Source organism: Perissodus microlepis, chromosome 7 (genome assembly GCF_051167445.1).
Source record: "Perissodus microlepis isolate ML-2025 ecotype Zambia chromosome 7, ASM5116744v1, whole genome shotgun sequence".
NCBI lineage: Eukaryota > Metazoa > Chordata > Actinopteri > Cichliformes > Cichlidae > Perissodus > Perissodus microlepis.
In genome coordinates, this window is record NC_140467.1 from 42574261 (window position 1) to 42591677 (window position 17417).

The window sequence follows — 17417 nt, forward strand, 5'->3', positions numbered from 1 at the left end:
TGATCAAAACAGGAACAAGCAGGTGTAGAAAATGAATGAGAGACAGTTGGTGCTTATGTAAACAGGCTCAAATGTACGGATGTAATGTGAACTTGCTTTGAGCAGATTACAATAAAAGACTGAGTCACCTAAAAGCGGAGCCACTTGCTAGACATGCACGTTCAGTTTAGGGAAGGAAGTTGGGGGAAAAAAACAATTACACTACATATTATCTCATATTTGTTATAAAAGCAATTACTGAATAACATATGATTATCAGATTAATTACATGTTTTGATCTTTTTTTATTTATCTACCACACCCTTACAAATGGCTACTACACTGCCTACAACTACTACAACTACTACTACATGCATGTACAGGGTCCACTTGTACCTTAAAAATTGAGTCGGCCATCCATCCATCCATCCATCCATCCTCTTAACCACTTATCCAATTAAGGGTTGGAGTGGGGGATGCTGGAGCCTATCCCAGCTGTCACAGGTAGTTGGTGTACAGCCTCGACAGGTTGCCAGTCTATCGCAGGGCTAGCACATTAGAGGCGATACACACAGAGTCACCAGTTATCCTAACATGCATGTCTTTGGATTGTGGGAGCAAGCCGAAGTACCCGGAGATATCCCATTCAAGCACAGGGAGAACATGCAAACTCCACACAGTGGGTGGCTGCATGGCCGGCGTCATGGTGCATGGTTAGCACTTGCCCCTCACAGCAGGAAGGTCACAGGCAGCAGAGAGTCTTTCTTTGTGGAGTTCGCATTGCATGGAAAAATTATTCAACTGCATTTTTTTGAGTTGAAACTGACAGAGCAGATTATTCAACCTCTGTGTATAATTTTTATGAGCAATTATTAAGTCCATATTTAATCATTAGTTTCGGTCAGTTACGTATGCCTAAAAGGGTTAGAGAGAGAGAGATAGGTCAGGACGACAAAGTCTACTGTCCACAAGCAAAAATATAATATAATAAGATATATATAAGATATAATACCCATCTGTTTGATTACTGGTCAAACAGAACAAGAAATGGTGCAGATGTCATCACATGTAACGGGAAACTGAGATGGAGATTTTATACTATACACTAAATGATTTATCAACATTGTGTCAGCTAGAAAATATATTTCAACAACATTAAAAATGGTCACTTAGGACATTAAAACCACCAGCTTACAGTCATCATTAAATTAAGTACATTCTCATTTCTAATGTTTCTATATCAGTATGAAGTACGACACATGCCGTGTAACACCATGTCATTATTTATTTAACAGCAATCAAGCCAAAATGCACAAGCACTGTGTGAAAAATTAAGTAGACCTTTACTACTTCCATAGGAATGAGGAGGGCAAGTGTCAAGTGTCATCCATGTGCTGCTAATCAAATGCATTTGATTAACTGATCATCAGCAAGTGTGAGCACCTCTATAAAAACAAAAGTTTTGGAACTTTATAAAATTGCATCTTCTGGAACAAGACTGATGAGCCCACAGTGGAGATGTTTGGACATAATGTACAGTGTCACATTTGGCAAAAACCAAACACAGCATATCAGCACAAACACCTCAAATTAACTGTCAAGCACAATAGTGGACGGGTGATGATGTGGGCTTGTTTTGCAGCCACAGGACCTGGGACCCTTGCAGTCCTCAAAACAGCCATGAAGTCCTTGGTATATGGCTGAAACTGGGTCATAAAACAGGACAATGATCCAAAGCACAGTAACAATACTATAATAGTCTAAAATAGAAAAGAGTCAAGGTGACACGATGGCCCAGATAAAGTTCAGACCTCAAGCCGACTGAAATGCTGCAGGACCTTTGTGGCAGAGTGCTTTGCATAAACAAATACCTGCAAACCTCAATGATCTGAAGCAATCCCGTGAAGTAGAATAGGCCAAAATTGTTCCACAATGATGTGAGTGACTGATAAAGTCATACAGAAAACAATTAGTGACCCTGATTGGGGTGTTTTTGACACACTTTCTGCATTTTTGAGTACTTTTTGTGAAATAATGACAACCGTAAAATGCCATGTGTTGTTGTTCAAGTCGGGTTCAGTTGACCTAAATTTAAGATTTCCTGATATGTAAGATCCTAAAACTGACAGAGGCCACACCTTCTCTTTACCACGACTGTATTAATGCAAAGATACTCTTCAACATGAGTGCCCTGATGTGTCCGGTACTGTGACGTATGCTGTGCTTCCTGCCACACACTTGGTGTATGCAGCAGATCTCTTAGGAGATACTTTTACACGTCACTGTGTGTGACATTGCAGGCTAGTGTAGGACACGGCCTACTCAGAGATATGACAGACAGAGACTGTATTGTTTATTGATATTGTCACTCATGTCACCAAAGGAGTCCTCTGTGACCCTCCTCTGCCTCACACAGACAGAGCTGTGAAGATAATGGTCACTGAAAATAGACCCATCTTAGAGAGTTCCTTTATGTGAGAGTGTCTGTTGGGTGTCAAAAATCCCCCGAGCTGAATGCCTCAGTGACTATAATAAATATTAATTTGTTAGGAGACGAAACGTGAGTAAGCTCAACGAATCACCACCACATGGGGTGTGAGGAAGAGCGTCGTCACTCACACAGAAAAGCCTCTTTCATTATTTGTGACACCGACAGAATGGGCGCATTAATGTTTGATGTCACGTCTCTGTGCCGCACTCGACGGGACCTCAGATGGAAAATACCCACGACTCCCCACAGAGTTTATAAGAGCATCTAACAAAGCTCACATAAACAAAACCACATCACGGCGTCTGCTTCAGTTTAGCGACAAACTGTAAAATAATAATAATAATAATATGAAACAAATGTCACATGTGGCTAATCGGCTTTTCTTTCTGTCTTTCGGTATCCTGTCTTCTCGTCATCTGTATCCACCGATGACTTATTAGATTTAAATGGCTGAAATTATTGGGAAAAAAACCGGAAATGTCAAACAACTCGCAACCTGTTCATAGTGCTGTTCATGTTTTCTGCCTCTTGACTTTATGAGCCATTGTTGCGTGCCTCATGCAGCCAAAATGGGATACCTGTGGCTCTGTTTCCAACTAAACTTCTAAATAATTAAAACGCATAGTGCACTGGGACAAAACATTTAAACACATTTTACTCAGTTAACAGTCTTATTTAAGGATTTACTTTAGGCAGAAGGTTAGTGCTTTGTTTGATCCACCCTAATATATTCACGATGAGGTCAGTATTTGACCTTTGTCAATGTAAGGCTTAGTTTGAGAAATGAACCTTAGACTATTTAGTACCAAGAGAGCATAATTAGATTTGCCATGGTTCATAACTTCAAAATAAGAGTTATGGGAATAAAATATGACAATATCAGTGCTCTGGTGTTTTCCAGAAAAAGCAGCAGGAACACTTTTTTGGGGGTTGGAGCAAAAACAGATCAAAATCATTGAATGCTCAACTCTTTTTCAGAGGAATGTAACAGGGACACAAGGTGCACTGTAATGAACAGGTATTGTCGTGATCCTGGAGTTTTGTGCATGTAGCAGATTCCTGAGTTTCTCTTCAGGTTTCCTTTGTTTTGTTTGGTGTTTTGCTTGGTTTTCTTATTTTCAGGTGCTCTGTTTGATTTAGTCAGTTTCCAGAGACGTTAGTACTGGATGTCTTTTAGTTCTAGTTACTGTTTATAGTTTTAGAATTCAGTAATTATTCATGTCATGCTTTACGTTGATATTTATGTGTCTCTGGTGTTTAGTTTTTCTTCCTACCCTGTCTGATTGTTCTTATTGTCTACACTAGTGTCTTGTTACCCTCTTGTGCCTGATTCCCTGATTGCCCTCATGTGTATAAAAAGTTCTGTCTTCATTGTAGCCTCTGTCAGATTGTCTGCTGGTCTGCAGTCTCTTACCTGTCTGCTGGTTTTTGGAAAACTAATATTTGGATTCCCCTTTGCTTGTTGCTGTTTTTGGACTGGAGCTATCATCTTTAAAATAAAGCTCTCCTGTTTTCACTTTGAGCCCTGAGTCTGCATTTAGGTTTTTTAACCTCACAATCTATGGCAGGTATACTGTACGTACAGTGTTGTGAAAAACGGTTTGCTCCCTTCCTGATTTCTTAGTCGTTTGCATATTTGTCACCCTTAGTTAAGGTCAGAGTTCATGATTCAACAACAAGTGGTAAGTGGACTGCGCTTTTCTACTTTGCTTAAGCACTCAAAGCACTCTATACTACAAGCCTCATTCACACAGGCACTTTTTTCTATGCCTAAGTGCTTAATATCTAACACACCGATGAACGGATCAAGTCGGAGTTCAGTATATTGACCATGAATACTTTAGCATGCAGACCGGAGCAGCCAGGGATCACATCACCAGCCTTCCGATTAGTAGAGATTAGTTTCACAGCACTGTAAATGGTTAGGTGGTGGAAAAATATAAATTACAACAAAGTGTTTGGATGCATGCGTAGCTGATTTTATTGAGACTGTGGATAAAGTAAATCATGGAGGATCATTAAGCACAACTCAGCAAGAAGACAGATACAATATCTTCTCTACAGACCTGTGACAAGTCCTCAGTGGATACCTCCATTACATAATGCCCATTAAACACCAGGGCAGCTCTTCTTCTGTGCAAAAATCTGCTCTTTAGCACATCTTAATATTTTTCTTTAAGGGCTTTTTTTGCAGCTCTGCCTAGAAGAACAGCATTCACGAGTCACTTCTTTTCACTTCTGCAGATTAAAAGAAGGATTAAGTGTCCAAACTGCATACTAGCCTAGAAAACTCTTCATGGGTGTCCCGTAGTTTGAAATATTATGTCAAACTGTTGATAAACTCTAATGATAAAGATCTCCCTTAAATTAATGTGAATGATAAAAAAATGAGACGAAGGGTGTTTAACACTGATCATTACAAGCATGAAGTTAAAACAAATAATGTTAAAATAGCGCCTGACTCACTGTGTTTTAGACAAATTTATGTTTTCAGTGCATGTTTGACAGATGAAATTTATTATTGGGTTCATGAGAACACTTTGCCAGGATGAACATCAGTATTTGGCAGCTACCCCAGAGACTGAATTACAGCTTTCCCCCCCCCTTTTTTTTTATTGATGCACAGCAAGCAGGGAAATATACCCTGAAACAAACAACGTGTTTAAGAAAGACAGGCTGCAGAGTAGGTGACCAAAATGACCAACTTTAGCTTGCGTTTGAATTCCGTGTTTGTGCAGAAAAATCTGATTTGTAACAGAACTTTCTGCAATTCATTACTGCAAGAGTACAAATGTCTTATGTTCCCTTTTACTGTTGCCGCCCTTTGCACATTAGCTCAGACTGGATATCGTTGTACTTCGGGCTCTTGTGTTGATCTGTATTCCGAATGTAGTGTGCAGAAGTGCCAGTTATCTGCCAGAGTAAGCTTATCTGTCAGCGGGCACAGAGGCCCGGTCACCCTTGGCACAGAGACAGAGAGACAGGGAGCAGGTAGTCAGGGCAGATATGGAGGGATCCGCATGGCTTTTAGCTTATCCATTAGGACATGCTACAATTCCGATATGGCCCCCCGCCAAATACCCAGCCATTGTGGCACTCAGCGCAGTATTTCCATCTGTTTCACTCATTGCTCAAACATTGTACGAGTATTTGTTGGCATCGTTCACAGATAGATTGTATGCATGCAAAAATATGTGCTAGCATGAGTGTGTGTGTGTGTGTGTGTGAGTGCGTGTGTGTAAATGAGATCACTTGGTACTATCAAAGTGCAAGCAGGCCTATGACACGGTTATAAATAGAAGGGAGGAAGTAAGGAAGGTTAAATCTCTCAGACACAGTTACTAAATGAGGAGCCATTTAAAAACCCGCTTGTCCTGTTAGACATTTTTTTTTATTTTTATAGCTAAATATTCAGCTAAATAGTCTGGCCACGGCCACACAAGAATCCAGTAAGAGGGAATTTATTGAGCCATGACATAAACAATTAAGTCTAGGTCCTTAGAGTGCAGCAGAGAGCAGTGAAAGTTGTTGATGTGTAAGGCATTTACAACACTGCATCCCACAAATCTTTAACCACCTACTCTATTTTTTTCTGCGAGTCAAGGCTGGACAGATGGGGTACATAGATGCACTTCTTGGCTAGGACCCAAACCAATGAAACTCGCCAGGAGCATCTGCATTCAGCTGTCTTTGCTACAAATGCAGAAAGGAGAAAGAACTGTGTGTATTATGTATTGTACGATCTGCCATATGTGCAAACATATGGGGCAGCAAGGATGTCTCAGTTAGGCTGATAGAGTTTCTCAGCTCTTTCATTTCTGCCCTCGATCATCCTCCTTTCTTGCTGTAATCCTGACTGCTGATATTTACCTGGCATGACTTTGACCCCTGACTTTCGGCAGCTGTCGGTGGCGCCCCTCTTCGAAGAGGGGACGTGTGGAATACTAGCAGTCCTCCCCAAGGTGGCACGGTGTCAGACTCTATGCTGGCTTTACGGTTTTTAGTATTCAAAGAGCGTCCGCCGGAGCCTCCTCCGACTACATTACTAAATAAACAGGGCAGGCTAAGTGTTGATCACAACCACTGTGCAAACATAAAGCTCCCCGGGGAAGGGACACTATTGCATTGCTTGTTGTCCATTTGTTTAATGTGTCTGTATCAGTTTACAGATTCGAACTGAGCTATTTTGTTTATAACCTCAGGCCTCCGTGTCCGCTCCTTTGGCCGCTGTGCTAAAAGTGTGCTGCATGCAACTTGTTCTTGACTTACACGAGACCCACAGACGTATCTCAATGAAACAAGGTCACACTAATTGGAGGAGGAAGTGTTGAAGATGTCTTTGGGAAGTGGCAGCAGGGTTAGAGAATGATACCAGAGAGAGTCAGATCCTGTATCTGCTCTGGTTCCCTGTTCTAATCCAGCCTGGTATGTGTTGAGATCAGAACAGGTCCCTTTCACCGCAGCCATCCGGCGGCTGTGCAGTGGGAGTTGCTACGTCTGCAGTTCCCTTACTGCTGTGCACTAAGTAACAGACAACAGTCTGGTAGACACTTGAACTAACAATCAAGTTTGCTAAAAGAAACTGAGGACTAAGAGACCCAACAGAAACATTCCCACAGTCCATTTCAAGGTACTAAACCCCAGGAAACATGGCACTAGACAGCTGTGTGTTCCCCTTGATGTATTTATATGTCAGCCGCTTACATAAATACTCTGTGTCACACATTCACACTCATACATACAGGCCTGTGTAACTGCACGCATTCACAGTGAACAGACACCGACACACAGGCATACAGTGAGGCACAGACACTAACACACACACGTATCATGCTCCCTGTCAGTAAAACCTCAAGGATATTATGTCTCTCTAGGCAGACGAGACAGTTGATCACAGCAGCACAACCACATGATCACTTTGATGTAAATCACGCAGCACCGTCAGCTTGAAAACTGCTCAAAACTAAAGCACAAGAGAGAAATCTTGTCCACCATCAGCAGCCATAACATTAAAATCAGGGATGATGGTTAGGAGACAGATGACGTGAATAAATGCAAAACCTTACATCCTGGAATTCATTCTGTGGCTGCTACATTGGCACTTTCAAACAAATTTTTTCCTGATGTTACTGCACTTCCCCAGCAGGATAATGCACCACACCACACAGCAAAAACTACTAAGTAACACCTCAGTAACACCTCAGGGAACACATTGGAGAGCCCATTGCACTGACCTAGCATCCAAACTCCCCAGATCCCAAACCAATCAAGAACCTGCAGGATGTGCCCGAACAAGCTAGCCACATAGGTCCCACACCACAACTCAGAAACCATCATAAAGACCCATATCTATGCCTCAGCAGGCCACAGCTGTCAGTGAGGCACAAAGGAGAACTATACAGTATTATTATGCATGTAGTTCTATTGATTGTTATTGTCATTTTTAACATGTATGCTTTATGTATGCTACTTAGCACAGTTAAAATGCATGGAAGGATTTCTCTGAGTGAAAATGCCTTGTTGATGCCAGAGGTTGAAGGAAAATGGTTAGATTGCTTAGATATGATACGAAGGCAACGGTAACTTGAAGCAGGTGAGTTACAACAGCAGAAGACCACACCAGGTGCCACTCCTGTCAGCTAAGAACAGAAATCTGAAGCTGTAGTTCACCCAGGCTCACCATTATTGGACAACAGAAGACTGGAAACATGTTACCTGTTTCTGCTGAAAAATTCAGATAGCAGGTTTGGAACTTGGTGTACGCAACATGAAAGAGTGTGGGGGATATTTTCTTGAGACACTTTGGGTCGCTTAGTAGCAACTAAATGCCACAGCCTACCTGAGTATTGTGGCTGACCATGTCCATACCTTTATGACCATGCACGTACCCATCTTCTGAAAGCTGCTTCCAGCACCTTGTTGAATCTATGCCATGAAGAATTAAGCCAGCTCTGAAGGAGACTCATCTTTTATCACTCTTTTTTTAAACACACTGCTCACGATGCTTTAAAATGAGCCAACACTCTGCTTTATGACAAGGCAAGTAATGAAAAGAGCTTGAAGTTTTCTCTCATCCTTAGATGACTCACTGCCGTGTATGATCCACCCCATTCTTGGCCTTGAAGTTAAACACTTTAGTGATTACCAAATAAGCCTGACCTTCATATTCTCATTCCAATTTTTATAATTACGCATGATCATCCCAATATGGTAATGGCAAGGTTTAACTAATGGAGCGAAGTAGCCAGTGAGTGTATTTAAAATCAACTTACTAAAAGGGGAAAAAAGCATAAAAAATATTTTAACATATAAAAACATATGCACAGTAACAAAGCCATAACACGATCAAACAGATCAGTCAGTGGGCCACCCTGCTGATGTTCTAACTGCTTCTGATTCTGAAAAGAATCATACATAGTTAAATGTTGCCTTTTTTTGTACATTTAACTGCATATTCTGCAAATACATGCAGACTCCTTCTGCATTTACAGGTTTACCACTTCTCAACTATGTAATACACTTTGTCAGCAAACGATTCTGAGTGACTTCCCATTATATGCATCAATAGGTAAATAACTTTTTTTTTTTAAATCACAAATTGTCCCATAACACAATCGGGTCATTTCAATACTGAAAGTCGAAAACTACACCCAGATGCACACCTTCACTTAACGAGGCTCTCACACTGCAAATGTTAGAAGTTCAGATTTTAACTGGACCACCCATGTGAACACGTATAAACTCCTGGTGGTGCCAGGCAGTCGAAATCCATTAAGGACACATGTTGGCAAAAAGGAGGTGAACCTTTCCAGACCTAAAAAATATGACTCAGGATCATGCTAAACAGGATGTGGCATTTCCCGGTCCTTTATATTCTGCTACTATTATATTACATTACCACTTTAACACCTAACAGACTCAACGATAAGGAGAATTAGCACACGCTGTTACTCACTGTTGTTATTCTTGTGATGATATGAAAGATGAGCGAAATGTGGCAGCAACCTTGAACTTTGCTTCATAACAAGTGGCTTCCAGTAACAAACTAAATGGAGCATACGGAGAGACAAGTGAATATAATGCCATGATAATCTAATCAGATCACTTGGGTGTAGAGGTTATGGGAAAGAAGACTTGCAGTGTCAACGTCCTTCCAAGGTTAAATAAATTAGTAATAGCTATGGGCTGCATGTATGGCTCTTTGGATCCTGGACTGAATCAGACGTAAAGTACTACTAAATATCAGAATCAGAATACTTTATTGATCCCTAGGAGAAATTATGTTAGTTGCAGTGCTCCAGTTCAAACAGTAACAAAACAGACAATACAAGTAACAAGTAGCACAATATATACAATATATACATACATGTAAGTCACTTACTAATAAATATCTGAAAAAGAAAGAAGAGCATGTGCAAAAAGGGTGTAGCTATTGCAGTATACAGTGTGTTAGGTGGAGGAGTTGTACAGGGAGATGGCCACAGGCAGGAATGACTTCATGTGTCATTCAGTGGTGCTTTTTGGTAACTCACTCACTGAACGTGCTCCTGTGGCTAGCCAGCATGTCATGAAGTGGGTGGGAGGAATTATCCAACATTGTCTTTATCTTGGACAACATTCGCCTCTCCGTCACCACCCTAAGAGAGTTCAACTCCATCCCCACAACATTGCTGGCCTTGCGGATTAGTTTATTGAGTCTGTTAGCATCAGTAACCCTATGAACTAAAGAGTATGTTGTAACCAACTGGAAAACACTGATCGACAGAGTTTGGCTCAAAGATCTGGAGTGATAATGCATAGTTACAAGAATAGGAATCAGAATATGACAGTCGGGTTTATTTGGTATTATTTACGAAGGTTTCGAGCTTCAAGGCCAAGAATGGGTTGGATCATACAAGACGGTGAGTAATCTAAGGATGAGAGAAAAGTTCAAACTCTTGTATTTAGTAGCTTCGAGTCTACCCGATAGCTGGAGTAGCGGCAGGCTTATCCTTGAGTTCACAGGTCATGCTTCAGGTGTCACATGCTGAATGGCTCTGGGCACAGGTTTGCCTATCATCCAGCTTTCAAAAAGTCAAGTTCGTAAAACACAGCATGGACTCATTTCGAAGCATCGTGAACAGTCTGTTAGTAAGCGTGATAAAAAGATCGAAGGTTTGTGGGACACATGACAACTTGTGAACTTTATCATGACTGAAACAAGATAATCTGGCATCGTATCGCACATCGCTCCCATTCCAAGACACTTTATCAGCTTAAGCCCAAATCTGAAAGCGCTACAGCTGTCTCTTTGACCTGTGACAGGTGATCTCACTGCAGGTTAGGATGCTGCACCGGCTCGTGTTACTAACAATTGGCATGTGCGGGTTTGTGCGCGGAATCACAAGCAACGTCGCTGACACGCTGAAACAGCTGAGAACACTATGGATGAACGACAGCCTCTTTAATGGATGACAGACAGATAAACGTATACATGCTTATACGTATAGAGAGCCAGGAGGGTGATAGATAGACATGAGCACACTACATGCATCTCAAGGCTCAAGTAAGATGTTTGAGTAAAAGAAAAAGCTTGCTAGTTGGATCTTTTGTGGTGGATTGTCGTTGAAGCAAAGGATCACTTATCCAGTTCTTGCTGGGGATCAACACACTCATGAATTCCTTTAGAAATGTTTTTCTGTTGTTTAAAAAAAAATTTCACCAAAGGCATAAGAGTGCAAAGGGCAAAGCTTTGGAAAGAGATGACTATCATCTTTCCAATACATTTCTACCGAGAACAGAAGAACTTCGGTACCTGTCGCATGTGCATAACAGAGAGGTGTCAAAACTGAAACGTGATCGGCACGTCTGACAAAGGGGAGGCTGCTATGAGGGATCAGTTCAGAGAGAGACAAGCCAGGGTCTCCACAGCAGATGGGCGCTTTATCGTGACCGCCGCAGGGGGAAAAGAGCCCGAGAAGGGAGAAATGAGACCACAAAAAAGGCTGGAGACATGGCTGGACCGTGACACATGTCCCACTGTGGAGGGGGGATTTTATTCACCTGGCCTTTGGTGTGTCATCGTGTTACCAGTCCTGTCATGAGCCTCCACCCTGTCCGCCTGCGCTGCATTGTTCTGTGCTGCACGTGGACAAGTGAATAAAAGAGGAAAGATAATGAAAAAGAGAGGAGGGTAGGCAGTGGGAGTGAGACACATTTTGGCCCATTGTTAGTGCTGTATTTTTTTTTAACACGACTAAAGTGAGGGATAATTCTGATCAAAGGCGTGTATATGATTGCTCTGGTAGGTTTTGAGGAGAGTGAATACAGTGGAGCGGGGGTGGGGGTGTGCGGCTGAGGTACCGTGGAGGAGTTAAAAAAAATCATAGTGTAGAAACATTAATGTCATACTTCATCATGTAGCTCTTGAAAAGGCATGCCTGAGGAGAGCTCACTGTGTACCGCACCTGGGGTATGTTTTTAATATCATCCAATGTCTGTCACCATCTGTTTCGCCCAAACTAGGTACGCACAGTGTCTCCTGCTTGTATCTGGGACATCAAGACATCTTGTAGCCTTTGTTATAAGTTTTGATGTGCTTTCACACAATCATAAAAAAAGGAGAGAGAGAATAAGTCAGTGATGATCTTAGGAGAAGAGAGTGCCTTATTCATAACACACCCCAGATGTGCTTAATCCCAGAATAAGCAATAGGTAAAGCCAGTTTTGCTGTGCTGAATCCTTTTTGACACTGACGTAAAGACGAACCTTCGCTTGCACTGTTGAGAATCGTCATCCTTGGAATTAAAAAGATCAGACGGCAAAGGTGAAACACGAGTCAGCTGAGCAGATCCGCGCTGCAAACATAAAACAGAGGAAAACCATAATACGCAGAATTTACACAGCACTGCATGTGCTTCAACTTTGAGTCTGACCTTGTTTTGACTGAGATATTTATAATATAAACAAACTCTGTTACAAACATATTACAAGTAATGAGTAAGAACACAGTCCCAGAGAGATCCATGTCAAATAGCTTTGTAATAGAGCTGTTTTTCTAGGAAGGACCCAAAACACGCACACACACGCACACAGACGCACGCACGCACACACTCACAAACACACACATACACAGGTACTGTACTTGACTGTTTGTGCACAATAAATACACCTAGAGGTTCTTTACGGGGAAACAGAGAGAGAGCTCTGTGCCAGCCTCCTGGAGGTGCTGTGAGATCAAGAACAGCCTACCTCCAGGTGGTAAAACTAAGCTTTCAGGGGTGAGAGGTCACCAACACTGGAGTGGTCACACACGTGTTGGAACACTATTTACAGCTGCAGAGGCCCACCTCAGACCACCTACAAGTGCTCTTTCACTATAATACTGTAGGTACCGAGGAGGCTATGTACCTCATGGTCCACCAGGTGGTAGTAAAGGTCTGCACGGAGCATCTTTTTTTATCTGACATCCTAAAACGAATGACTTCCATCAGCCATCAGCCACATGACAGTGTAGCTGTGGTATCTCTGAACTCTGATCCTTGACTATATAAGCAAAAAGCCAGTCAGGACTGCACAGACACTGATTTCCCTGCAAAATGAAACCACAGCGTAGCTGGATGTAACTATAAATGCGTAAATGGGAATGCACGTGTATGCATAACTACGACTTTAATTTTAAACAGGGTCCGTAACCTTTGGGCTCTTGTTCAAGGTCGCTGAGAAGTCCAGGTCAGAGTCAGAGTGTGGCTAACAGTATTGGAATGCCTGCTGGTTGTCTTGAGCAATGAGGCACACTTACTAAATTTATTATTCAAATAGTTAAAATAGAACTAAACTACGCAACATGAGAGCATCATCTCCCGTTCCAGTGCCGTGAATAACCTTCGATCCTTGATCTGTAACCACTGATCATACTCAATTACACTCCTGCAGGTCCTCAAATTCCAGGTTTGATGAAAAGATATGCAATGAATTAGATATTAGCTACAGCTAAATGTAGCACAGATGACACAGAAATTATTTATATGACAAAAAAAAGTACAGTGTGTATTTTAACTGATCCTTTTATCACTTTTTATTTTTTGTTCAATAAAACATATAGCATATAGTAAACAATGAATCTGTAAACGACAGCTGTTGACATTTTTTAAAAATGAATGAAAAAGCATATTTAAATAATCAACATACATGATTTAAATATAAACACACACGTGACAAGAGACAACATGTAGAAGATATATGCAGAAAGAGCTTTCAGTGGTCAGCTGATAACATGATATCTAAAAAACACATAGCTCATTTTCCTGTCTGTTAGTTGGACATGCTAACCTGTTAACAAGCTCCTATATTCATCCATACAGTTTGTAGATCATTTTGCTAAAATAGGTAAAATCTCCACTCTTTCAGGGCACTAATAGGTTAAAGGCATATTACAAAAGGTCATTCATGTATTCACAGATTCTCTGTAGTTATTCTGCTGCTCATTCACCTGTAAAAACCACACCGATCATTATTTCAACAGCCTTTTTATTTTACCATATGGAACAAAAGCATTTGACGATATGACTTACAGGACGTTACCAAATTCATGAAGCTATATTTGTGAGTTTATTTATCAATATCAGTTTAATGTAAACAGACTGATGTAGTAATAGACAGTAAAATGTTGGTGCGTGTGTAATATATGAGCGTTTATGTTTCTCTACATGGGTAAAAGTACTCCATGTCGCCCTCTGGTGGTAACAACCAACTATGAAAAGAATGGATGTTGTATCTTAACTAAATGATAAAAAGTTTTATTACTTTGTATTACTTTCTTTAATTTGGTAAAATTTACAGTTTTAATCCTGTAAGAAAATAAATCACTATCATAGAGAGGGATATTAGTAATTTGTTTGTTAATAACACTTTGGTTGTGTTTGTTAATGTTTCGACAGGAAAATGGTTTTCTACAAAGTTGTTTCATGTACAGAGTAACACACACACACACACACACACACACATGTATGACTTTGCCGGTTTCAGCTGAAACAATTTCAGTGTTTCAAACCATGTTCCAGGATTTTTCCTTCACCATTTATGAGGTTTCAAGAAGAAGATAAACGACAGATATGACTGTTTGAAAAAGTTATAGATGAAAAGATTAGATGAAAAATACTCAAAGGATAAATTCAATTGGTTTATTGTTTTATAAATAAGTTGAAAAAGAAAAAGTTAACAAGTAAATAATGAAACAAGGTAAAAATGAAGTAAGAACAAAACGTTAACAAGTAAATAATGAAACAAGGTAAAATGAAGTAAGAACAAAACGTTAACAAGTAAATAATGAAACAAGGTAAAATGAAGTAAGAACAAAACGTTAACAAGTAAATAATGAAACAAGGTAAAATGAAGTAAGAACAAAACGTTAACAAGTAAATAATGAAACAAGGTAAAATGAAGTAAGAACAAAACGTTAACAAGTAAATAATGAAACAAGGTAAAATGAAGTAAGAACAAAATGTTAACAAGTAAATAAAGAAACAAGGTAGAGGTGAGAAAACCCCAACAATCCCCTCTGAGCAAGCACTAGGCGACAGTGGGGAGGAAAAACTGCCTTTAAACGGGCAGAAACCTCCGGCAGAACCAGGCTCAGGAGGGGGCAGTCAACTGCCGGGACTGGTTGGGGGGGTGAACAGAGGTGGAGCAAGACGAGGCTACACCAGGTGAGGAAGCAGTATTGTCCCTCTTCCGGAAAAAGCTGAAGAATCTTTTCTTCTTTTTCATGGACTTTTCCACGAGCGCCTTTTTCTCCAGGATGAGGGTTCTCAACTCATCGATGGTTTCTGTGTTTTGCCTCTCAAGTTTCTTGCATGTTTGTTCCACCTGTTCTAATGTTGCTTGTGTTTCTTCAAGCTTTTCTTTGAGGTCTTTGGATGTTGCCTCCTGTGTCAGCTTTGCCTTCTGCAGGTCTGCATTTCTCACTTGATCTTCTTTGTGCATGGCTTCTAGCTGCTCATTTCTTTTCTGGATATCGCGGAGCGTACACTGCAGGTCTTCATGCGTTTTGTCTTGTTTTTTCTTTTGGGCCTGCATTTCTGTGTTTTCCCGCTTCAAGTTGTTGAATTCCAACAATATCCCCTTAATGAGCTCTGAGTTGTTTTTCGCCATGTGATCGATCTTTTTCTGCATCTGTGAGCATCGTTTTTCCAGTGTTTCCTTTTCTCCCTCCAGCTCACTTGTTTTGACCTTCAGTTCATTACAGAATTCTTGCATTTTTTGATTTTTACTCTCAAAGTCCTTGATAATGCACTTTTCTTCTGTCAGTCTTTCTTTCTGTTGCTCTTTCTCTTGAAGGAGGTCTTCATTTTGGCGTAGTGTTTGATCCAACCTTACCTTCACCATTCTGTACTTTTCCTGCATGCCTTGGAGTTCGTGCTGCAGGTCTTTTTGCTTTGTGTCCTGTTGTTCCTTCTGTTGGAGGACTTCTTTATTTTTTTCTTCAGCTTCATCAAGCTTTCTTTGGAGCAGGCGATTCTTTTGGTCCATGTATTGCAGATCCCACTCTATCTTATCAATCGTTGCTTTCCTGCCTTGAAGCTGCTCGGACATTTCTTTAACTTCAGCGCTCTTTTGCTTGTTTTCTTTGATGAGGAATACAATCTGCTCTCTGGCTTGAGCAAACTTGATCCCCCAGCCCTCATTAATAATGTTGATGTCGGGCTGGCGCTGTAGTGTTTCTTCCAGGTGTTTGTTTTGTGCTTCCATTTGTAAGCACTTCTTCTCCAGGTGAAGTTTTTCTTCTTCAATTTGTCGAATTTTGTTCTGGAGATGGTTGTTTTCATTCCTACTCTCCTGTAATGCCTTTTGGATGGATAAGAGGCCATTTGGAGAAATTGGCCGGCCACGGCAGGAAGGAGAGGCGGTGAAATCTTTTTGTCTCGGTTGCCGTAATCTTGGATACATGTTGGCGTTTGTATCCGATGACTCTGAGAGGTTTCCAAATTTTTCTGTAGTGAACGTTTGAAGGCTGCTAACACAAAGGCTGCGAAGAAACGAACTAAAAATTTCTGTTTCTCACCCCTACTTAAGGAAAAACTTCAAAGGATCAAAGATCCTTGTGACATCATCACTCCTAAGCCAATCAGATTGTCACATGACATTTTGGAATGTGGAATGGGGATATATTTTTTTTTAAACAGTTTTCAAATTTAAACAGTTTTCAAATTTAACTTAATATTTAAGTGTTTCTTACTTGACCCGCTTAGTCGATTAAAAAGTTAATTGCCACGCTTATAACAAGAAGGGTGAGCTTCCTGCTCAAAAAGGAAATGACCAAAATAAATGTATTTCTCTGCAATTACAAACTCTGTGTAAACAGTCTTGGTGTCAAAATAAAGCTAACACTGGTGAGCAATGTTCCCTCTAAGCTGCGCGCATGCACAATTGCGCACTGCTGGCACGATCTCTGCGCACAAAAAATCTGTGTTGCGCACAAAAAAAATCTAATCTGAATTGAAATTAAAGTAAATACATTAACAATTCTGTTTTGCAGTGTTAGTCAGTAAGTGACTGGCTGCTCCTGTATGGGATCAGAACAACGTCACCTTATCCCATAGTCCAACCAAGAATGCGATTCACATTCGTATATACGCAGCTAATCAACGTTGCTGACAGGCTATGACAGCGTCCTTATGTGCCGACACCGGTGTTTTAGCGAGCAAAGCGGCTGATGTGGAGTGAAGCCACGTTAATGACAACGTGTACAACCATTGGAGATGTGAGCAGGACAGACGGAAGAATTAACGGAAAAAGTGTGGACTTTATACCAGTTTTTAAATTGTGTTGATAGGCCACGTAAAACCAGAGTTATGATAAAAAGAATATATGCAATGTTTGGTTTTTATATTTATTGCGGGAAGAAACTGTAAAAACGTCATTTTATAAGGAAAACGCTGGAAAGCACTCTCCGCCTGTGAGCAAAAAG

General features: G+C 40.8%; 1 protein-coding gene across 1 annotated transcript; it reads right to left on the minus strand.

Annotated features, from left to right (window-relative positions):
- Positions 1 to 14706: 14706 nt before the first annotated feature.
- On the minus strand, positions 14707 to 16639 carry LOC146383772 (uncharacterized). Its single transcript, XM_084932598.1, has one exon. The coding sequence runs from the start codon at positions 16394 to 16396 to the stop codon at positions 15083 to 15085; it is 1314 nt and encodes a 437-aa protein (XP_084788724.1). The 5' UTR covers positions 16397 to 16639; the 3' UTR covers positions 14707 to 15082.
- Positions 16640 to 17417: the final 778 nt, after the last annotated feature.